This window comes from Sebastes fasciatus, chromosome 22 (genome assembly GCF_043250625.1).
Source record: "Sebastes fasciatus isolate fSebFas1 chromosome 22, fSebFas1.pri, whole genome shotgun sequence".
NCBI lineage: Eukaryota > Metazoa > Chordata > Actinopteri > Perciformes > Sebastidae > Sebastes > Sebastes fasciatus.
Genome location: NC_133816.1, coordinates 22,928,004 through 22,950,354, shown reverse-complemented (window position 1 = coordinate 22,950,354; position 22,351 = coordinate 22,928,004). Strand labels below are relative to the sequence as shown.

The window sequence follows — 22,351 nt, the reverse complement described above, 5'->3', positions numbered from 1 at the left end:
GCTGTTTACTTCCTGTCCTGTGTTCCGCTACCATGGAAACAGTCGGCGCTTCGCCACGGCGCCAGCGACCAGACGCCCAAACGCCACGAGGAGGTTTCAGACTCTATTTATAAACAGCCGAGTAACTAACAAAGAATTGTTTATTTTCCATGTCAGCAAAACTCACACATAGACATCAAAAATATTAAAAACTGAATGACAAAACATAAATATAAAAAACAAATAACAACATCTATAAACAGACAATGTTTAATCCAATGAATTTAAAATAAGAATGGAATTAAACAGGAAAACTTTTGTTTTCTTTCATTCTTTAGCCATCGCCATCCTGGTTTTTGGCCAGCGCCAACTTCGTTTTTGGCCTTCGCCATGTTGGTTGTTTGGCCGTCGCCATGTTGGTTTTTGGCCACCGCCATCTTGGTTTTTGGCCACCGCCATCCTGGTTTTTGGCAGTCGCCAACTTGGTTCATGACCGTCGCCATGTCGGTTTTTGGTCTTCGTCATGTTGGTTTTTGGTCTTTGCCATGTTGGTTTTTGGCCTTCGCCATGTTGGTTTTTGGTCTTCGTCATGTTGGTTTTTGGTCTTCGCCATGTTGGTTCATGACCGTCGCCATGTCGGTTTTTGGTCTTCATCATGTTGGTTTTTGGCCTTTGCCATGTTGGTTTTTGGCGATTACCATTTTGTTTTTTGGCGATTACCATTTTGGTTGTTGGCCCGTCGCCATGTTGGTTTTTGGCCGTAGCCATGTTGGTTGTTGGCCGTCGCCATGTTGGTTTTTGGCCGTTGCCATGTTGGTTCTTGGCCGTCGCCATCTTGGTTTTTGGCCATCACAATCTTGGTTTTAAGTCGTCGCCATGTTGGTTTTTGGCCGTTGCCATGTTGGTTCTTGGCCGTCGCCATCTTGGTTTTTGGCCATCACAATCTTGGTTTTAAGTCGTCGCCATGTTGGTTTTTGGCCGTCACCATGTTGGTTTTTGGCCGTCACCATGTTGGTTTTCGGCCGTCGCCATATTGGTTTTGGGATTTCATGCAGCCATTTCCATTATGACATCATTAGATGTTCGTGTTGCTTTGCTGGTATGCTGCTCTGTAAAACAAAAAAAACAAAAAAACATTCAAAAACAACAGAAAATGGCACTTTCTCGACAAGAAGTTAGACGTTCAGATCGATACTGTACGGTAAATATGAAGCTACAGCTAGGAGCCAATTAGCTTAGCTTAGCATAAAGACTGGAAACAGCTAGCCTGGCTCTGTCCACCTACCAGCACCTCTAAAGGTCACTAATTAATTAAAAATTCTGAGAGGTATTTGGTAGTCGAATGGTTCATCCCGGTCTCACGGGAAGGCATATTTTAGCATGACATTACGAGGACACATTTTAGGCTTTTACTACGGTAACAGTTGCAGTTAGGTTTAGGAAAAAACGTCATGGTTGCCCTTAAATTAAGTACGTAAACTAAGTGAAATACGTACGGAAAGAAACTGTGTTTCTTTAGTGCTGTTCTCACCTCTCGCTCTGTCTCTGTATATGAGTCCCAGTAAGATGGTGGCCAGCAGGTAGGGAGTGCCCACCACCAGGTGACGCACCACGGACAGCATGGTGGAGGATGGAGGTGGAGGTGGAGGTGGAGGATCCCGGCCTGTAGGTGGCGCTGCAGAGAGACACTTAATCTGAGAGACGGTTCTCGACTTTAAAGCCGTTGAAAACTTGGTTTCAAATTTGACAATTTCTCTATAACTGTAAATATCCATGACTAAATTAGCAATTAAAGTTGAAGTTTAAGTAAAAAAAGAGAGATAACACTGAACTTTAAAGCCTCCTCACCTCTGACAGTCAGCCAGCTGTCTGGTGATCCTCCGGCTCCAGAGACTTCACACTTGTAGAGTCCTTCATCCGCTTTAGAAACACTGTGGATGGTCATGTTTCCTGTAGAGCTGATCCTGATGAGGAGGCCATCTTTATAGAAACCAGCCGGGAGGTTGAAGGAAGCCGTCTTGGTTCTGCAGCTCAGAGTCACGTTGTCTCCCTCCATCACAGGAAGGACAGGACTCTCCAGGATCACTGAGCCAGCTGAGAGTAAATACAGTACATCATATATAAGAGGCTGATACTACACTGTTCACCTCTGATATCATCTTTATCACATAGGGCTTGTTAACTCTCATTTTGGTGCGTGATCCCTGAAGATGAAGCAGTGTCAGACTTGTCAGACGGAACACGGTTCATTGTAAACCCATTTTTAAAGCTGGGATGTTGTGATTTCTGAGTTTGCTTAAAACACAGTTTGTTAAACAGAGTTACAGTTACAAAGAGCAAGTAATCATGTCTGATGATTCTCTTAACCATGGTTGGATGGATTAGTGAACGGGCCTAACGGGCACAAGCCCAGGGGCCCAAAGTGTCAGGGGCCTTCCCCTACGAAATGTCCCTCAAAGAGACACGTACCAACCAGGAAGACACTCAAAATGACCTCAAGACAAAAAAAGACCAGAAAGAGGCACAAGCCTGCTACACAAAGACACAAATCAATGACAAAGAGACACAAAACAACCACAAAACAACTAAAGTGACACAAAACAACTACAAAGAGACACAAAATTACCACGAGACACACAAAGACCAGAAAGAGACACAAAACTGCTACAGAGACATCTCTAAAAATTAATCTTTTCATGAGATCAGAAACGTATTATTATTTTCATTATCAATTAATCTGGAGATTCTTTTTTCTATTAATGACTTGATTATTTTTTTGTCTATAAAATGTGAACATGGGAGAACAAGTAGCTGAAGGTAACGTCCAACATGTTCAGTTAAGATAAGATAAAACAGAAAATCTACTCGTTTCAGAAGCTGGAATTTGAGAATATTTAAAAAATTTTTGCTTAAGACAAATAACTTTTGACAATTAACTGATTATTAACATTGTTTTTGTTAAAATTTCTGTCAGAATCCGATCAGTGCTGTTGATATTTACTATATGTAAAGGCCAAGTTATTGATCGTACCAGTGACGGTGATGTTGACGGTGTTACTGGTCGCTCCCGGTCCAGTTTCACACCAGTACTCTCCGCTGTCTGTGGCGGGGAAGGCAGCTGTGATGAAGCAGGAGGACGGACATGGACGCACCTGAAGGGGGACGGACGGAAATACTGTACTTAAGTACACATTTGAGGTATTTGAACTGTACTTTTTTACCCGCTTTATTCACCAATTTGGACATACTAACAAATACAAAGTAGAAAGTATCTGAATACTTTAGCAACATTGTTGATGAATCTGTTTTTCCAGACAAACCTCTCCATCCTCCGTCCTCTTCATCACTCTCCAACCAGCCTCCTCTTCCTCCCTCTGCTCCTCTTCCTCACAGCTCACAGAGAAACGGTCGTATTTAAAGAACTGTGATCTTTTAGGGGAAACTGTCAGAGACACTGGAGGAAAGTCTTTAATGTTAAATCACCATTAAGTTGTTATTGTATTAATATTATTATATATGTAATTATATAATGAGTTGTAATCTTACCTCGAGCAGAACCAGAATCCAGACAGTTCAGCACTAAACCAGACAGGAATAAATATAGTCAACCTTTCTTATTCTTATCTTAAAAAACGTGAAAGACAACAAGATTAACACAGAAAATTAATGTTTACATTCATGCTTTCAGTCCAAAACAAGAATAAAAGAGCAGAATGTTCAGTAAGAAGAGGCACAAATCACACCTGTTATTAATTAAATATAGAAATATAGAATTAAAAATGTATTTACAGTAGAAAACAGGATGATATCTAGTTGAATGTTACTTACACAGAAGCAGAGAGAGAGCTGCCACCTCCATCCTGACCTGCTGCACACTGACAGACAGACAGGCAGACAGACTGACAGAGAGGTGGAGACAGATACTACTGCACTTACATGTAAGTACAATTAGGAGGTACTTGTACTGTACTTGAGTATTTCCATTTTATGCTACTTTATCCTTCGACTCCACTACATCTCAGAGGGAAATATTGTACTTTATACTCCACTATATTTATTTAATAACTTTGCAGATTCAATTCATCAAAACAAAATATAATCAACTTATAAATTATGATGTATTATTATCGATTAAACTACCCATAAATATAAATAAATAAATAATATATATATAAATATATATATATAAATAAAATAATAATAATATATACCTATTAAATGTATTTATTTTTGTTTTTAATTTATTTATTAAATTGTATCTGATATTAAAATATATTATGATGATGTATTATTATAGATTAAACTACCCAGCAGTATATTAAGTAATTAAAACACCTTTACCAGCTGCAACATTAAAGCAATGAACACATTAATGCATCAATAAATATAATAAATATATATAATAATAATAAAAATAATAATATATATACACTTATCAAATTTATTTAATTTAAAAAAAATAATAATATATATATACTTATTACATTTATTTAATTCTTTTTCACTTTAATTTATTTATTAGATTTTATCAAATATTTAAATATATTTTGATGCTAATACTTTTGAGATTTTACTTCTGAGTTTGAATATAGGATATTTTTCTTGTAACAGAGTATTATTATGGTGTCGTATTCATACTTTTACTTAAGTAAAGGATCTGAGTACTTCTGCTACCACTGGAGATATGTAATGCTGTTCATGCATATATATGTGTGTATATATATACACACATATATATGTGTATATGTATATGGCTGCACCATCATGAAAACAAAAAATATAAATGTGTTCCTTTTGCATCAGAGCATCAATCTTTGTTTATTGTGCATATAATTATCTCTATCTACTGGTGACTCACAGTAACTACAGCAACACGGTTTAAAACTAACAGCAGTCTGTTCCAGTCGTTCTCAAACTTTGAAATATTTCAAAGTGGCGAACCAGCGCAAATCCTTTTTGTTAGAAAAAAGATGCGGGATCACAGGGATATAAGTATGTGCTGAGAATCTGATTTATTTATTTATTTATTCATATTTATTGTTCATATTTTGTTTTATTTATTCTTTTTTTATCTACTTATTTTTAAAATTCTTCTAATTAAAGTTTTTGTCTCCTCTCATTTTTAAATATTTTGTTTTTCAGTTTACGGTTACTATTTGTTATTATATCTACAAATTACTTTATTTGTTATGGTTTAGTTAATTTTTTTAGGTTTAGATTGTTATTTTTCTTAAGGAAACAATAAAAAAAAAGAATTAAAAAAAAGAAAAGAAAAGTGTTTTTTTTATCAATGTGGGGGCAGGATCAATATATTTTATTAATTTATTTATTCATATTTCTTTATTATTCAAATTTTACTTAAAACGTACTATATATTTAGCACAATTAAAAAAAAGAAAGAAAAAGAAATATGTTTGTTGAATTAACGTGATCACAGAGATATAAGTAGGCACTGGGAATCTGGTTTGTGACTTTATTTTATTATTTATTTATTTCTATTTATTCACATTTCTTTATTATTAATATTTCATTTTAAATGTATTACATATTTTTTATTAAATTCTTTTGTTTAATTCTTTTATTTACTTATTGTTTTTTAATTCTTATACTTTTTTTTATTATGTATTATTTGTCTTATGTGTGTTGGTCAACCTTGTTGTGTGTACCCACACACACACACACACACACACACACTCTGACATCACAACATTTTATGAAGGTCAGCACACACGCAGGCGGTCACACGGTTTACTGGGTCAAGTTCTGGTGTGTGTGTGTGTGTATGTGTGTGTGTTCAGTGTCACCTTGTGGTCACATGCAGGAAGTTTAGGAATCTCAGAGGTTTCTATATTTACCCGACGACACCTGAACGCCTCATCACACAGATTCCTGTTGGACACCTGAGAGGGAAACCAGCTGATCTTACAGGTAACTTGACACATATCAACTACCTGCTGTACAGTAGTGTTCTGATCCTTTACTGCAGTAAAAGTACTAATACCATCACTGTGCGTTAGTGAATTTGAAGACACAAAATCTGCATAAAGTTGACACAGTTCTGTAGAAAACAGAGAAACAGAGTGAAGTTTAACATGTTGAACTTTATTCGTCCCTGAACAGAGATTCATCTCATCCGTCGCCACAGGGAGGTCAGGGGTCAAAGGTCAGAGGTCTGGAGCCCGGTAGACGATTCAGTGTCTCGTTAAAAAAACACATATAATCCGATAACTGACATAAGAGATGGTCCATTTATAGAGTTTTAGATAAGAGTTTTACTGTGAATACAGAAATCTTAAAATACACAAAATGTTGTTCATATTTTCTCTATTTTTTTATAATCTCAGAAAACATAATTATACAGTATATAATTAATTATAATAAAATATAATTTTTCTCGAATATTTGTGAGTTCTTTCTCACCAATTTTTTTATTTTATAATCCGTTTTTTTCTAATAAATTTGTGATTTGTTTTCTGAATATATATGAATTTATTATCTCAAAGAATATTATGTTTTTTTTCTCGTACATTTTTGTTTTTTTCTCGCAAATTTATGAATTTATGATCTCAGAGAATATTGTTTTTTTTCCTCGTAAATTTGTGTAAATTTATGACTTCATAATCCCAAAGAATATTTGTTTTTTTCTTTCTCGTAAATTTGGGAGTTTTGTCTCGCAAATATAAATATATATATATTTTTTTTCTTGTAAATTTACGACTTTACAATCTGAGAGAATATTCTCTTTTTTCCACTAAACTTGTAAGTATTTTCTTGCAAATTAACGACTTTATAATCAGAGAATATTCAGGGTTTTTTTCCGGACATTTCGGATTTGTTTTCATCTCAGAGAATATTTTTTTTCTGCTCAAATGTTTAATTTTAGAGACTTTTAGAGGCCTGATGAGACAAAAAACTGATTTTAAATATATAATTAGAGAAAATATGAACATAATTTTGTGTAATAGAGATATTTATTTTATTACTTTATACATGGTAGTTTGGCTGAGCAGCTCTATTAACAGCTACACTAAGAAATAAAACACCAGACAGAATCATTACAGAGCAATAAACAAGGTGCAGTTATTGGCAGGTTTTACTTTGGCTTCTACTTCTTCATGTAGTATTTGTCACACATGGTGTCTTCTTTGGTTACTCACGACATAAAACTGGCAATTTTGTAACATAAACATAATTTGTTGTAAATAAACAAACCTGTTTTCAAGTGTTCTTGAAAAAAAACTGAGCACAAAACTCAACTAAAAACGAAACCAATCTGCCGTCAACGTGACAAAAATACAGGAGGATGTTAAATGTTTTGTCTAAACGCAAACGCAAAGCACACAGATTAACAAATTTAACAGACATGCAAACCTCTCTGTATGTACAATATATTAATATATACACTGGTGAGCAGCTAAAGCTAAAGCTAAAGCGTTACTGTGGATTCTCCGATGGGTCGCGACCCGTCGTCAGATGAATTCTGGGTGTCTTACTGATAATTTTGGATTTAAAAAAAAAAGAAAATGTTATGTGTTATGTGTGTATGTGTCGTTTTATGACCATCTCCCACTTGAGGTGAAGTTTCTGCTCATGCTGTAGACGGCAGCGGAGCTCTGATGTTTCCCCCACGCTCCGAAAGGGACGATGATGATGGTGGCGTTGTCCTCCGAGCCGTACTGCAGCGCCTTTAAAAAAAACACACATTATTTGTTGTTTACTTACATTCAGTCTTTGTATTATATCGTTGCTTAACTGTACACATGCAATCTATTAAAATGCACAAAATGATATTCATATTTTCTACATATATTTTTTATAATCTCAGAATATATAAAAAAATGTTCTCTTAAATTTGTGAGTTTATTCTCACAAATTTATGTCTTTATAATCTCAAAGAATATTAATTTTTGTTTCATAAATTTGTGTTTTTTCTTGCAAATTTATGACTTCCCGTTCCGTGTGAAATCAAGTCAACGTTGACATATTTTGCCTTAGTTTTGTTCTGTAATTTTCATACTTTACTAACGCAAGTTACGTAACAAACAGACTTATTTTACGTAAGAAACATATTTATTTTAACCCAAACCACAAACTTTTCCACCAAGTAGTTTTTTTCTAGTAAATTTCTGAGTTATTTCTCGCAAATTTATGATTTTATAATCTCAGAGAATATTTGTTTGTTTTTTTCTCGTAAATTTCAGATTTTTTCCCCAGAAATTTATGTCTTTATAATCTCAGAGAATATTCATCGTTTTCTCGTAAATTTACGACTTTATAATCAGAGGATATTTGTTTTTTTCTCATAAATTTCGGATTATTTTTTACTATAATCTCAGAGAATATTATTTTTTTCGCCATAAATTTGTGTTTTTCTCACAAATGTATGTTTGTTTTCGTTTGGATGAAAAGCTTGACTTGTAACTCAGGTACCTGCTGAGCGATGACGTCAGCAGCCTCTGTGGGGTCTTGGCACTGGTTGATGACATCACAGATCTCCTGGTCGCTCAGCAGGAAGTTGATGCCGTCGGTGGTCAGAGCCAGGAAGGAGTCGCTGCCGTGCTTGACCTGCAGAGAACCTCACATATAATCTTAACCCATCGACGGATATAAAGGTTGAACATCAAGTTTTCATAGATCTGATGATGCTGCACAGCGAGACTCACGGTGACTCGCTGCGTGTCCGGCTCAGCGATGACGCCGCTGGTTTTCAGGTGGAAGTCTCCGATGCTGCGAGTCATGGCGAGCCGCCCGTTAACGTTGGCGATACCGACGCTGTTCCACGTCACGAAGCCGCCGAACCTCTGGATCCTGAACACACATACACACACAGTCAGTGGTGGAAAGTACATTTACTCAAGTACTTAAGTACAACATTTTACTACACTATCAATACTTTTTACATTCTGCTGCTAATATTTACATACTTTAACTTAAAGCTACTACGAAGAACTTTCATTTTGTGTGGATTTTGGCGCCCCCTGTGGACAACAGTGGTAGTGTTTCTGAGCAACAGACTCCCTTTAGAAAACTTCTCGTTTTACTGCAGCAGGGTCTGACAATACATTTTGCTGATTACATACTTTAAGTAAGGTTTTGAATAGGGATGCACCGATACCACTTTTTTTCAGACCGAGTACAAGTACAAGTACTTACATTTGGGTACTCGCTGATACCCAGTACCGATACGAGTAATAGTAGTTATTGTCTGTTGTAGGCTACTACAACCTACCTCCTGATTTTTGGAGCAGGTCCGGCTCCTATGTTTAAATTCTGGTATTTGGCGCGACACGTTTTATGATATTAATATGATTGTACCTTTAAAATAAGTCAGTGACCCCTGGTCTTATGTGTTTATAGTTCACAGACTGAAGGGATCACATGTGTATGGGTGTTACGTAACACCAGCTGAAGGGAAACCCAAACTGGTCCAACATACCGTAGAGTCTATTTATACTCCACAACCTGAACCCTGCTGCTCCACTGGTTTTATTCTGCTCTGTTCACTCTGGACCAGAACTACATTTGGACCTATTTCTTTTACCAAATCCCAAGAATTTTCTGTGTAAACGATTGAAATATATACTACTACTTTATGTATTCAAATCCGAACATTCACATTTTGGTCAAAGTACATATGTTTTAGCACTATTTTCCCTTCAAGTCCTTCTAAAAACTTTTCCCCACGTAACCTATTAGCCGTAGTAACCGTATTAGTACCAGTAGCAGTGTGTACCTGTGTCTCTCGTCCTTACGATCCGGCGTGTGATCTCTGGTGAGCTTGTTGGCTTGTCCCTTCCTGCACAGCATCGCCCGGCTGTCGCCGACGCTACCGACCACCAGCTCCACACCGTCACGTAGCATAGCAACTGTCGCCGTGGTGCCGGCTGACAGGAAGGAGGCTGGGGAGGAAGATGGATGGATGGACGCTCGATGAATATTTAGTAGAGCATTTTTTTACATTCTAGGTTCTTAGTATGTATTTTGTAGTATTACATACTCAGTACTTTGAGGTACGTTTTCAGATATTTGAATGCTCTTTCACAACTTACCAAGCAGTAAACATAAAATGTACTCATAAAATGTACCATCTAGTAAGTAGTACTACTTCTTTACTTGTGTGTTTGTGTGTCTCACCATTGTTGAAGTAGCTGAGATGTGTGTGTAGAGCCTTGTCAACGTCTAAAAATGCTTTCTTTAAAACTTTCTCCAGGTCGTCGTCCTCCTCCAGAGCGTCTCTGCACAAAAAAAAAATCAGTCATTTTTTATAGTTTAATAGTTTATAAGTATTATTAATATAATAATACTAATAATAATATTCAACCTGATGAACTTCTCCATGAAGGTGTAGCAGTAGTCGGCAGCGTGCGGGCCGGCGTGGCCGTCGAACACGGCGAAGTACAGCAGGTTGTCATGGATACGGGCGAAGCGGAGACGGTCCTCGTTCTGCTTCCTGAGACCCAGAATGGACGCGCTGCCGACCCGGGACAGACTGACCTGAAAGGGTTAACTCATCGTATCATTGTCTATTCATACACTTATTCATCCATCTATTCATCCATCCATCTGTCCATCCATCCATCCATCCATCTGTCCATCCATCCATCAGTCCAGGTACCTGTGGAATGGGTTTCCCGTATCTGATACTGGAGGGCAGCAGTATCGGTTCTTCTATCCTGTTGTCCCAGATACCGAATGAGTCCCAGGTGACCGGCCGGCCGCCGCTGTCGAAGCGAGCCGACCCGCTGGCCCGCCGCACGCCCGCCATCCCTAACGAAGCGTTGCCCACCTGCAGGGCGACCAATCAGACAATTAACTATTAATTAATTAATTAAATTAAGGGTATGAGCAATGTTTTGAATGTTCTGAGTATTAAATTCTGGGAATTGAGTGACAACTAAAATTAAATTAGCTAAATTCACAGTGCAGTCTGGTAGGATTGGGTGGTATTATGATATATAAGTATAAGTATATAAGTAGTATTATCAGCAAAATGTACTAAAAGTATTGAATGGTTAAAGTGCTCGTTATGCAGAATGGGTCCTTTCAAGGTGTTATTATCATTTATTATATTATTACACAGCTTTGTTGAATACTTGATTCTGATTGATCAATCATGTCTGTTATTTCTTTATAACAGACCGTTGCTATGTATAACAGACTGTCGCTATGTATAACAGACCATTGCTACGTATAACAGACCGTTGCTACGTATAACAGACCGTCGCTATGTATAACAGACCGTCACTATGTATAACAGAACGTTGCTATGTATAACAGACCGTCACTATGTATAACAGACCGTTGCTATGTATAACAGACTGTTGCTATGTATAACAGACCGTTGCTATGGGCGCAGTTCTGATGTCGGACTCTGGAGGACCGTTTTTGTGTCAAATTATTGATTTCTTCAGTAAGTAGCCGTGTAATAAGCAGGATAATGTACAGCTGGCGGGTCATTGCTGTGAAATAAACCACTGTCGGTACTTGAGTACATGTATATGTAAATGTAGATTGACCTGCCCGGAAGCTGTGGAGGTTTCTGGCGAGGAGCGTACGGCGAGGAAGGTTTGTCTGGCGGCGGTGGAGCGACTGCATCGCAGCAGATTGAGCAGAACTGTAGACGACATGGCTGACTTCTTGTCTTCAACAGCTGTGGAGGAAACACCTGGCCGGGCAGCGGGGTTCTGCAATAATAAGTATAAGTATAGAGATGTTTTATAATATTTCTGGGAAGAAGAAGAAAAGAGGATGGTCAGCTGTTGACAACATTTGGGAATTTAATCCTTGACATTAACATTAAGGATCCTATATCTTATTTCTATCACACCTTCCAATCATCATCTCTGTATGAGTGGGTGTGAGCGTACGCCACAAATAGACCTCCACCATTCAGCAGCACGCCGCCTCGTATCCGTTACAAGTCACCCGCCAGGGCCGAGCTCTAAAAATACTGTGCTCATTTGAAAAGAAACACCTTTTAAAATAATATAAAACCACAACTAGAGCTTTTATTTTGAAAGGATGGGTACTACACTAAGGGGAAAAATTAAAGCATAATTTGAAACAAACACAAAAATGCTGTATTATACACAGTAGTTAAAGAAGTACTCAGATCTTTTACTTAAGCAAAAGTAGCAATATCACAGTGTAGAAATACACTGTTACAAGTATAAAAGTATTAAAGGTGCCAAACGTCAGATATTTTCCACAGAGATAGCCAAAATATTTATTTTGGACTCGACAATTTTTTTTTAAATGATTAATTTTAAAACGCGATACTATTATTCGGCACCTTTTTAAAAGCTCTGTGGATGTATTATTTATTTTAAATATATTTCTAAATATTAATAATAATAATAATATATATTTTTATTTATTTAAAGTGTATATTTCTTATTTAGATATAAATATATATATATATATATATATTTATATCTAAATAAAAAAAATATATCTTTTAAAATAAATGTATATATTATATATATATTTATTTTAAAAATCTTATCAATCAAAATAAACTTAAAGTACCAAAAGTAAAAGTTGTCATTATGAAGTCAGATATTTTCCACAGAGATAAATAAGACATTCATTTTGGACCCGCCAAAATTTAAAAAATGTTTTAAAATTTACAATCAGAATTGTTTTTAGCACATTTCTAAAAGCTCTGTGGATGTATTATTTATTCAAAATTATGACTTAAAAATGTAGGCAAAAAAAATAAACTTAAAGTACCAAAAGTAAAAGTTCTCATTATTCAGAATGGCCCATTTCAGAATAATTGATATCATAATATTATATTATAATTATTGATGCATTAATGTGCTAACTTTAGAATATCTTATTTCATAGTATGTAGTGGATTAGAAGTATAAAGTAGCATAAAATGGAAATACTCAAGTAAAGTACGAGTAAGTAAATGTACTTAGTTACTTTCCCCCAGTGTCACCTTTCCTCCATTTCCCTGTGACGCAGTCTTTACCTTGTGCCACGCTGTCAGACTAAATAAAGCTGTGTTGGTAATCAATACTAACAGAACATTGATCGCTTCACCAGCTGATGAAATATCTGGATTCAACCTCAGCCAAGAAACACACGTCAGAGAGGTTTAACTTCATGTAATCAGTGTGTGATGACCTTTACGTGGCACTCCAGAACAGATTGTACACACTGGAACACATGTGACTGCTTGTTGTTGACAAAACAGAACAATGCACATGAGTGGACCAAAAAGGTTACACATACTGACACTGACACTGAGCCACATACCAATATACAAGTTCAGCATAACAACAAAACATCCGCTTTCTTTTTTTGTATAGATTAGCTTTTTATGGAAATGATTTTAAAATCAAATGAGAGGGAAGTCTATTTTTAGATAATTTTAAATTATTATATATATAAAAATAAAATGCTGCATAAATAAATGAGAAGTCTATTTATATCATTTTAGATTTTAACATTAAATGTATTCTATATATATTATATATATACAATAAAATGATTAAATATTATTATAAATATTATTTTAATATATATATAAATTAAATACTGCAGAAATATGAGAAAAGTCTATTTTATATCATTCAAGATTTTAAAATTGAATTATTTTATATATATATATATATTTACATAAAAATAAAATACTTCAGAAATATATGAGAAAGGTCTATTTTTCAGCGAATTTTAGATTTTAACATTAAATTTATTATATATATATAAATAAAATACTGCAGAAATATATGAGAAAAGTCTATTTTATATCATTTTAGATTTTAAAGTTAAATGTATTATATATAAAAATAAAATACTGCAGAAATATATGAAAGTTTATTTTTTAAATATCATTTTAGTTTTTAAATTCAAATGTATTATATATAAAAAAATAAGATACTGCAGAAACATATGAGAAAAGCATATTTTTTATATTATTTTACATCTTAAAATAAATGTATTATATACATATAAAAATAAAATACTGCAGAAATATATGAGAAAACTCTATTTTATATAATTTTAGATTTTAAAATTAAATTTATTATATATAAAAAAATAAAATACTGCAGAAATATGAGAAAAGTCTATTTTGTTTTATATCATTTTATATTTTGAATTCAAATTTATTATATATATATACATATATATATATATACTGCAGACATATATGAGGAGTCTATTTTATATCATTTTAGATTTTAAAATTACGTGTTATATACACAGTATATATATATAAAAAAATACTGCAGAAATATATGAAGTCTATTTCTTTTATATACCAAGAGTAGTTACAATTTTTGTACATTGTACCTGATATAAATACATTTAATAAATTAGATAGCAGTATTATAGAAGTAAAATAATAAATATACCAGAAAAAAGACACTAACTAGATATAGAAAACTAAATAATAAAGTCACTGAACTGATTTTAAAGCCATTAAAACATTAATGGTTAACAAGAGACTTAAGTCAAAATGGCAGCTACAAAAACTCACCTTCTTCTTCTTTTCTTTTATTGGTAATTTTTCCCGCCGGTGCTGTTTCCGTGGCAACAGGTTGTCCTTCAGCTGCAGCAGCTGCCTGATCGCCCTCCTCGCGCTGTAGCTGTTGAGATCACAGGGGGAGGCTGGGCTCGAGGGCACTGACGCAGCCGTCCAATCAGAACCTGAGCTTGGTCCTGACGTCATCGTGGAGAGGGTGTGTCTGATTTTGGCGCCAAGCCAGAACCGGAAGTAGGATTGTGGAGTCTCTCTCTCTCTCTCTCTCTACCTCTCTCTACCTTTCCCCTCTGTTGTTGTTTAAATAAAACAAACTAGTAAAATAAAATAAATAAATAAATGAATGACTTGATAAATAAATAAATCTTTCATTAAATGCAGCAAAAAAGTAATATTAAAAATAAATGCAGCCATTAATTAATTAATAAAATGTGGCATAAATATAAATATATATGTAAATATATATGTATATATATACATATATACATATATATATATGTATATATATACACATATATATGTACATATGTGTATATATATACATATACATATATATGTATATATATACATATATACATATATATATGTGTGTATATATATACACACATATATGTATATATATATATACATATATGTGTGTATACTACTACTTTAGTTACTAGTGTAAATTTACAAATAATTATTTTTTACATGCAAAACATGAAAATGTAGAATTAGAGCTGAAACAATTGATTAATTAGGCGAAAAACTGAGTGAATTTTTTTTTTAATTAATAATTTTGAATTACCGACCTTTGTTTTTTAAGAATACTAAAGCCCCGTATGTGTGACCTCAGAGTATCTGAAGCACAGACTGAATAAAACATGGCGGAGAGACTCGGTTGTTAACATGAGCGTGACTTTAATGTTTCTGAATAATTCAGAGAAGCAACCCGGCGCTCCGTCAACAACATGACTCCACTGCAGTGATAATGGAGGGAAAGTGAGATGAGGAAGAGGAGGAAACGGGTACAAATCGAGGAGGAAGTAGGAGAGGAAACGGGACTAAAAGTAAACCAAGCAACATGAATAGTACAATAATAAAGCAGAAAAACTGTACAAAAACCAGTACAATCCTGCTACTGCATCAATTAATGTCTATGATGAAGAGTGCAGTGACCCGAGAGAAAAAGAAAGACTGGGAAGAAAAGAGAAAGAAAGAGAGGGAAAGAGGGAAAAGGAAAAAAAAGAAGAATGAAACATGACATGAAAGGAGAGGAAACAACTGGAAAGGAAGAGATGGGAAAGGAAAATAAATGAAAAAACTAACAGGAAAGAACAAGAAAGAAAAGGAAAAGGTGGAAAAGAAAGAAAGGAAAGAAAGAAAAGGAGAGGGAAAGAAAAGGAGAGGGAAAGAGAGAGGGGAACACATGAAAGGACAGGGAAGTAAAAGACAAGAACAGGAGAGGGAAAGACGGAAAAGGAAAAAGAAAGAAAGGAAATAAATTGTGAAAGGGGAAGACGTGAATGAACAGGAAAAGAAAGAAAGAAAGAAAAGAAAAAAAAGGGAAAAACAGAAAAGGACAAAGAAAAAAAGGGAAAGACGGAAAATTAAAAAGAAAGAAATGGAAAGAGAAACACATGAAAGGAAAAGAAAAGACATGAAAGAAAAGGAAAACAAAGGAAAAGAAAGAAAGGGGGAGGGAAAGACCGAAAAGGAAAAAGAGAAAGGAAAATAAATGGGAAAAAGGACAAGAAAGAAAAGCAAAAAGAAAGAAAAGGAGAGGGAAATACCGAAAAGGAAAGGAAAGAGAGAGGTGAAGACATGAAAGGAAAGGGAAGTAAAGACAAGAACAGGAGAGGGAAAGACGGAAAAGGAAAAAAAGAAAGGAAAATCAATGTAAAAAAGGACAAGAAAGAAAAGCAAAAAGAAAGAAAGGGAGAGAGGAAGGAAGGAAAAGGAAATGAGAGGAAGGAAAAGTGGAAGAATAGAGGATAGAGGAAGTGAAGTGCTCCCATCAGAGAATTTTGCACACGTCTTTCTTCCCGAGTGCTTGAGTGGTTTGTGCAGCGTTTGGTTAAAAAGGAAGTGGATGAAATATTTACCACCATTAGAGAGCTGCTGTTCTCTCCGCTCCACTTCAATAACAGGAAGTACTATGAAACTTTTATGAAAAATAGTGACATGTATGTTATTAGTGACAACCTTGCTGACATCATGTGTTTTATATGCTGTTATTACACGGCTGTGTTGAATACTCGATTCTGATTGGTCAATCCCGGCGTTCTGCGGTCTGTTATTTCTTTATAACAGACCGCTGTTATGTATAACAGACCGTTGCTATGTATAACAGGCTGTTGCTATGTATAACAGACCGTCGCTATGTATAACAGAACGTTGCTACGTATAACAGACCGTTGCTACGTATAACAGACCGTTGCTATGGGCGCAGCTCTGATATCTGACCGTTTTTGTGTCAAACTATTGATTTCTTCAGTAAGTAGCCGTGTAATAAGCGGGATAATGGACAGCTAGCGGGTCATTGTTGTGAAATAAACCCCTTCAGGGCGATGAGAAAAGACAATCGAGCTAAAAACAAAGCACCATGAAACTTGTATGAATGTTATTTTCACTCGTGTGTTTTGTGATCACTGCTCTATCTGAAGTAATCAATATTGCAGAAATGCATGCAGGCAGACATAATGTGAAGAGGTTAAGTGCTGTTAGATGTGAACACTTGTGTTTTAAAGTCTAGTATACGAAGGATTTTAACTTTCTGGACTAGTCTCAGTCCGCCACAGCGGGCGCCTTCCTGCAGCACCCCAGAATCCCTCCTCTCCTCTTCTTCATCTTCTTCATCCTATACGCTCTGAGGCTGCTGTCGGAGCAGACGGACTTCCTCAGAGTGTGGATGTGTTTCTCCTGCTCCCGGATCTTTGACTCCAGGTGGGACTGGATGGCCGTGCCCAGGGACTCCAGGTCCACCGAGGCGCCGTACACCTCCCACGTCCTCCCCTGTTTGTCCCACGCCACCTCCTGGGGCTTCGCCGTCTCCTCCTTTTCCTCTTCGTCCCCTTCCTCTTTGCTTTGCTCCCTTAAAACTTTCTCCTCTTCCTCCTCATCCTCCCAGATGCTCTCACCACTTACGTCTTGGTTTTGTCCGAGTCGTAGCTCCGACATGAGGGCGGGGCTCTGCTGGAAGCTGTACGTACGCAGACAGGCGGGGAGGGAACTAGCCCGGTTGGTGGCGACCGAAGGAAGCACCGATTGGCTGTGCAGCTCGATGTCTATCTTGCAGACGTGCTGGAAAGGCGGCTGCCCGGCGGGGACGCAGCACAGCGACGGAGCGAGCGTCGGCGAGGTCAAACTACCTGACTGACAGCTGGGAGAGCCAATCAGGGAGGAGGAGGAGGGAGCTAACCTCTGCAGGCTGGAGCTGGTGGAAGCCGAGCGTTCCTCCACTTGGACACCCACCTCTCTCCGCTCCCCTCCACAAAGAGGGAGCCTCTCACTGGGGTCGGTCATGGTCGCCGTCTCCCTTACTGTCTTGGAGGTTTCTGGATGAGTGGAAAGCTGATGATGGACAGGAGATGACGGAGAGAGAGAAGAACCCCCTCGAACATCTTTCTGTTTACCCCTCTCCTGCTTCTTCGTCTCTTCTTTCTTACTCTCCACACCCGTTGCCCTTGACGATGGGATGTTGCTACCAGCGGTGATGGCATTTGCGTCTCCCAGGTGACTTGGTTTCAGCGGGATGCCGATTATCCTCTTATCTCCTGGCGACCACCCCGTGTTGTCAGTCACATCCACCCCTTGCACGGCCCCCTGGGACACCACCGGTCCTTCTACAGCTGTCACTTTGGTCTCTGGCGGTTTCAAATGTTCCTCCTCGTCGGCACCGCCCGTTTTCGCCGACGTCTTGGCGATAGAGTCAAAGGTGAGACCCCGAGTAAGACCGCTGCTGGTGTTCGTTTCCACAGCGACAAATGCAACCGCTGCAGGCTCTGGTGTGGATCCTCTCATCATTGTCAAGGCAACGGTGGTTCTGTTTTTTGGGGTGGAGGTTCCCAGAGGAGCCATACGGCCTGAAATCAGACCAGAACCTGCAAGCAGGAAAACATGTTAGAGAACAGACTGACTGGCATTTTCAAAGTTTCATATTTCTTAAGAAGGTAGGATTTGGCGGCATCTTGTGGTGTGGTTGTAGATTGTGTTTGGTTTGTCCGTTCTGGGCTACCGTAGAACATGGTGGAGCAACATGACGGACTCCGTGAAGAGGACCCGCTCCCTATGTAGATATGAAGGACTCATTCTAAGCTAACGAAAACACAACAATTCTTATAAAGGATCCCCCAAAGAATGTTACACTCAATGAATGTAATTACCTGGAGCAGAACCGGGACTCTTCAGGACCTCCCTGTTTGGTCCAGATGGACTAGAACCAAGAGTTTTGCCAGGACCAGACCCAGGACTCCTACTTGCTGGACTTGGTATAGGTGAGAGCGTCAAGGACTGAGACAAATCTGCCAGAGCTGACTTTGAGCTAGACCGAACTGGTCCAGGTTTAGAAGAATATGAACCAGCTTTAGGATCTGGACTGAGTTCAGCACTGGAGCTTGCAGCCTTGAGGCTGTTGTCTTTGGACCCAGACAGACCAGTTCTAGAAGACAACGGGGAAACAACAAGGTCCATCTTGGAGCCAGAGGCCGCCAGAGAAGGTTTAGAAGTTGAACGGGTCGGACCGGGTTTAGAACTGGAGAGAACACCAGAATTAGAGCTGTGATTCAACTCAGAGCCCATCTTAAAACTTGAACTGGTTTTGAGAGTTTTAAGATCTAGGTTGTCTTTTGACCCCATGCCAGATTTAGAACCAACAACCGTCTTGGAATCTGGACTGGTTTTGCTTGCGTTGATTTCAGTTGCAGTCTTAGAATCAAGGCTATCTTTTGAACCCATCCCGGACCTGCAACTGGGACTGGCTTTGGAATTGGATCCAGTTTTGGAGTCCAAGCTGTCCTTTGACCCCCAACTGGTTTTGGAAGCAGAACCGCTTTTAGAATCCAGGCTATCTTTGGACCCCATTGCTGTTTTGGAGTTGGGACTGGCTTTGGAATTTGAGCCAGTTTTAGGATTCAGACTGTCCGTGACTTTAGAGTTTGAACTGGATTTGGAACTGGTTTTGGATCCAGAACCAACACTTGAATCTTTACAATCAAGATTCTCCTTGGACCCTGATGCGTCGCGGGTTCTGATCCCAGAAGCTTTCCCCTGCGTGGATGGTTTGGGACTTAGGGAACTCGATCGAGGAGTCTTGGCAGAGAGCAGCGCCATTTCAGCTCTCTGATTTTGCGATTTTGGTCCTACAGGCGGCGTCTCGGAGCTGTGAGATCTTGAGTCGTGTGTGGTGCTTTCTGGGTCTAGTTTTGGGGTTTTGGTTGTCATTGTTGGGGTTTGATTGGCAAGTTTAGGACTGTTTGAATCCCCTTTCTGATTGTGGACGTTCAGGCTTACAGGAAGCGTTTTTGGCGACTCTGTCTCAAGACTAACTTCTTTTCCTTGTGTTTGCATTTTTGGGGTAACTGTTATCTTGTTCGTTGTCTTTGTCGTCGGTCCAGTTGTCAGAAGTGGTTTGGGGTTTGTTACGCTTGCAGGTTCAGTTCTCTGTACTTCTGTTTTGAGTCTTTCGGTTGTTCTGGGGCTGCTAGCGATGGTTGTTTGTTCCACTTGGTAGGGTTTTGGACTTGCCGCCATGAGTGTGGGAGTACGTTTGGGGTTTGGGGATTTCAGCCTTTGCGGCGCCTCGGTTGTTGGTGAGCGAGCTGGAATTTTGCTTTTTTGTCGCGGCGGATCATCTCCTTCCCCTGGTGACATCACAGGGCTCGCCAGGGTGCTCGCCGACTTGCCGGTTTCTGTAGCAACCGCTCCTTTTGCCCCGCCTCCTTTATTCCCATCATCCTTTTTGTTCCCTCCGTGCAGCTTCGAGGTCTCGGCGGCTGGGCGAGGATTAGTTGGCGAAGTCAGAGTGAGGTTGAGGTTGAAGTTAGGCTCCGCCCCATAGTTGGCGTTGGGATCGGTGTTGATGAGGGCATGTGCAAGCCCCGCCTCCTCTGGAATCGGGCCTTCTGATTGGACGACGGCCTTCTTGCTTTTAGAAATATTTGGGGAGGTTTCCATGGTATCAGAATTTTGTTTGTAGAATTTGGCAAATCGAAGATCAGCACCTGATTAGACAAACAAAACAAGTCAAATATAATTCCTAATACCATATACCATTCATCAAACCAGTAGAAAATGTGCTTATTATCCATCTGTCATGGTACCAACAGTAAAGATATACTATTCTGTGAAGCCATCTTATATTACTATGAATGAAATCATGAAAGAAAGGAAGATTTTAAATCTAAATATCAACTCATTAAACGGTGATTCTGTTGTTTCCGACAGCTATTTTCCGTCACAGAGACGAATCCTCGCGGGATCTGATTTTCCTGCTGTGACTGACACGTCCACATTCATGACTAGATATGTTAAATATCAGTAACATAATACATGTTCTTCCTTCTATGAATCAAAAGGTGTAAAGATGAATGATGACTCTATTAGGCCTTTAAGACAAACTTGTGATTTTGGAACACAATTTTATTCTGATTTGACTGAACGCACACATCAATTTATCAAAATGCATACAACTTTGTGGTTATAAGGCTACTACACATCATCATCTATACTTCATTACAAGTAAAAGTCCTGAATTCCAAATATCAATTAAGTAAAAGTACAAAAGTAATACCAGCAAAATGTACCATAATTTAAAAAGGGTAAATTCATAATTAGTTAATAGTTATCTTACTGATAACAAAAAGCAAAATGATAATTAATAATGGTTAACAATTATTAGTAATGCTATAATTGATGTTATTTTAACAATTTATTGTTGCACACATTATAACATTTTATATATCTGTTAATGATTAAGATATTATTTGTAAACATCTATAAACATTACATAGATAAATATTTGTTTAACATATTGTTAATGGTTAATAATTAGTTTGTAAACCATCTATAAACATTATTTGGATGGCTATTATAAAGTTATAACTTATGATTATAATACCTTGTTAAATGGTTAATAAACACATCTATAAACATTGTTTAGATGGATAGTTAATACTTAATCAATAGTTAATATTTGGTTTCAGATCCATCTATCTACAGTGTAGTAGATAATGTTTTACAAATGATTTCTTAAAGCTTTATAAATAATTTGGTAATGATTAACAAACACTTAATTTAGTTTATTAAATATAATATACAGAAGAGAAAAAAAATGACACTATTATAGGATTAATAGGAATATAATAATAAAAATAACAACTCATTTACGGTAAATACTACAAATCAGAATTAACTCATTGTAATCTCACTACAGGGTTTTAAAGACAACTCTACACTAAAGTAATATTATAGTTCATTTAATCTCTCTACATACCTATTCAGGGTCCAAAGACAACAGAATGGAAATCCCATCATGGTGTCCGACTACCGCCTGCCAAGTAACGCTCCTTCGCTCTCCTCTTCGGCGCTTTACCAGAGGATGAATTTATGAATAAATAACAGGAGGAGGGAGAAAGGGAGGAGATCATCATCATCATCATCATCATCATCATGTTTTCTCTCCTCCTCTTCTGTCTTCCTCTTAGGTTGTTTCTTCTTCTGATTCCTTAAACCTTCTCTTCCATCCTCCTCTTTATCTTCATCTTCCTACCTCTCCCTCTTTGTTTAATTTGCACCATATTGTTTATCTTTATTGTTTATTTGAACCCTTTGTCTTTGCACTCTTTCCCACTTTGTTTACACGCTGTAATGTTTAAAACACCTTTATTTTCCTCATACTGT

General features: G+C 37.3%; 3 protein-coding genes across 5 annotated transcripts; all 3 read right to left on the bottom strand.

Annotated features, from left to right (window-relative positions):
- Window positions 1-233: 233 nt before the first annotated feature.
- Window positions 234-4,116, bottom strand: LOC141760604 (low affinity immunoglobulin gamma Fc region receptor II-a-like). Of its 3 annotated transcripts, XM_074623522.1 has the most exons (7): window positions 3,808-4,112; window positions 3,526-3,558; window positions 3,300-3,433; window positions 3,011-3,131; window positions 1,828-2,073; window positions 1,511-1,654; window positions 234-1,088 (listed from the first exon to the last, which is right to left on the bottom strand). In XM_074623522.1, the coding sequence occupies exons 1-7, from the start codon at window positions 3,836-3,838 to the stop codon at window positions 1,027-1,029; spliced, it is 771 nt and encodes a 256-aa protein (XP_074479623.1). In that variant the 5' UTR covers window positions 3,839-4,112; the 3' UTR covers window positions 234-1,026. The 3 variants fall into 3 exon arrangements, with proteins under 3 accessions (XP_074479623.1, XP_074479624.1, XP_074479622.1); XM_074623523.1 differs by lacking the exon at window positions 234-1,088 and having other exon boundaries at window positions 1,118-1,654; window positions 3,804-4,116; XM_074623521.1 differs by lacking the exon at window positions 234-1,088 and having other exon boundaries at window positions 1,118-1,654; window positions 3,808-4,115.
- A 2,815-nt stretch (window positions 4,117-6,931) lies between these two features.
- On the bottom strand, window positions 6,932-14,607 carry ppm1ka (protein phosphatase, Mg2+/Mn2+ dependent 1Ka). Its single transcript, XM_074623520.1, has 9 exons — window positions 14,471-14,607; window positions 11,496-11,663; window positions 10,595-10,765; window positions 10,301-10,473; window positions 10,114-10,214; window positions 9,713-9,878; window positions 8,643-8,787; window positions 8,410-8,544; window positions 6,932-7,664 (listed from the first exon to the last, which is right to left on the bottom strand). The coding sequence occupies exons 2-9, from the start codon at window positions 11,604-11,606 to the stop codon at window positions 7,533-7,535; spliced, it is 1,134 nt and encodes a 377-aa protein (XP_074479621.1). The 5' UTR covers window positions 11,607-11,663; window positions 14,471-14,607; the 3' UTR covers window positions 6,932-7,532.
- Window positions 14,608-15,373: 766 nt separating this feature from the next.
- gprin3a (GPRIN family member 3a) lies at window positions 15,374-22,097 on the bottom strand. The gene is made up of 3 exons (XM_074624672.1): window positions 21,945-22,097; window positions 18,838-20,673; window positions 15,374-18,555 (listed from the first exon to the last, which is right to left on the bottom strand). Exons 2-3 carry the CDS (start codon window positions 20,624-20,626, stop codon window positions 17,240-17,242), a joined length of 3,105 nt encoding a protein of 1,034 aa, XP_074480773.1. The 5' UTR covers window positions 20,627-20,673; window positions 21,945-22,097; the 3' UTR covers window positions 15,374-17,239.
- Between the last annotated feature and the right edge of the window lie 254 nt (window positions 22,098-22,351).

Bases quoted from the DNA above. Each gene is read 5' to 3' on its own strand.
- LOC141760604 (XM_074623521.1), bottom strand. From the start codon at position 3,838: ATGGAGGTGGCAGCTCTCTCTCTGCTTCTGT. The intron at 2,074-3,010 runs GTACGATCAATA...ATTTACTCTCAG, and splicing joins CGTCAACATCACCGTCACTG to CTGGCTCAGTGATCCTGGAG. The intron at 1,655-1,827 runs GTGAGGAGGCTT...GTCTCTCTGCAG, and splicing joins CAGCTGGCTGACTGTCAGAG to CGCCACCTACAGGCCGGGAT.
- ppm1ka (XM_074623520.1), bottom strand. From the start codon at position 11,606: ATGTCGTCTACAGTTCTGCTCAATCTGCTGCGATGCAGTCGCTCCACC. The intron at 10,766-11,495 runs GTCAATCTACAT...GTCGCCCTGCAG, and splicing joins CCTCCACAGCTTCCGGGCAG to GTGGGCAACGCTTCGTTAGG. The intron at 8,788-9,712 runs GTACACACTGCT...ATGTGTGTTCAG, and splicing joins CGTAAGGACGAGAGACACAG to GATCCAGAGGTTCGGCGGCT.
- gprin3a (XM_074624672.1), bottom strand. From the start codon at position 20,626: ATGGAAACCTCCCCAAATATTTCTAAAAGCAAGAAGGCCGTCGTCCAA. The intron at 18,556-18,837 runs GTAATTACATTC...TCCTGCTTGCAG, and splicing joins GAGTCCCGGTTCTGCTCCAG to GTTCTGGTCTGATTTCAGGC.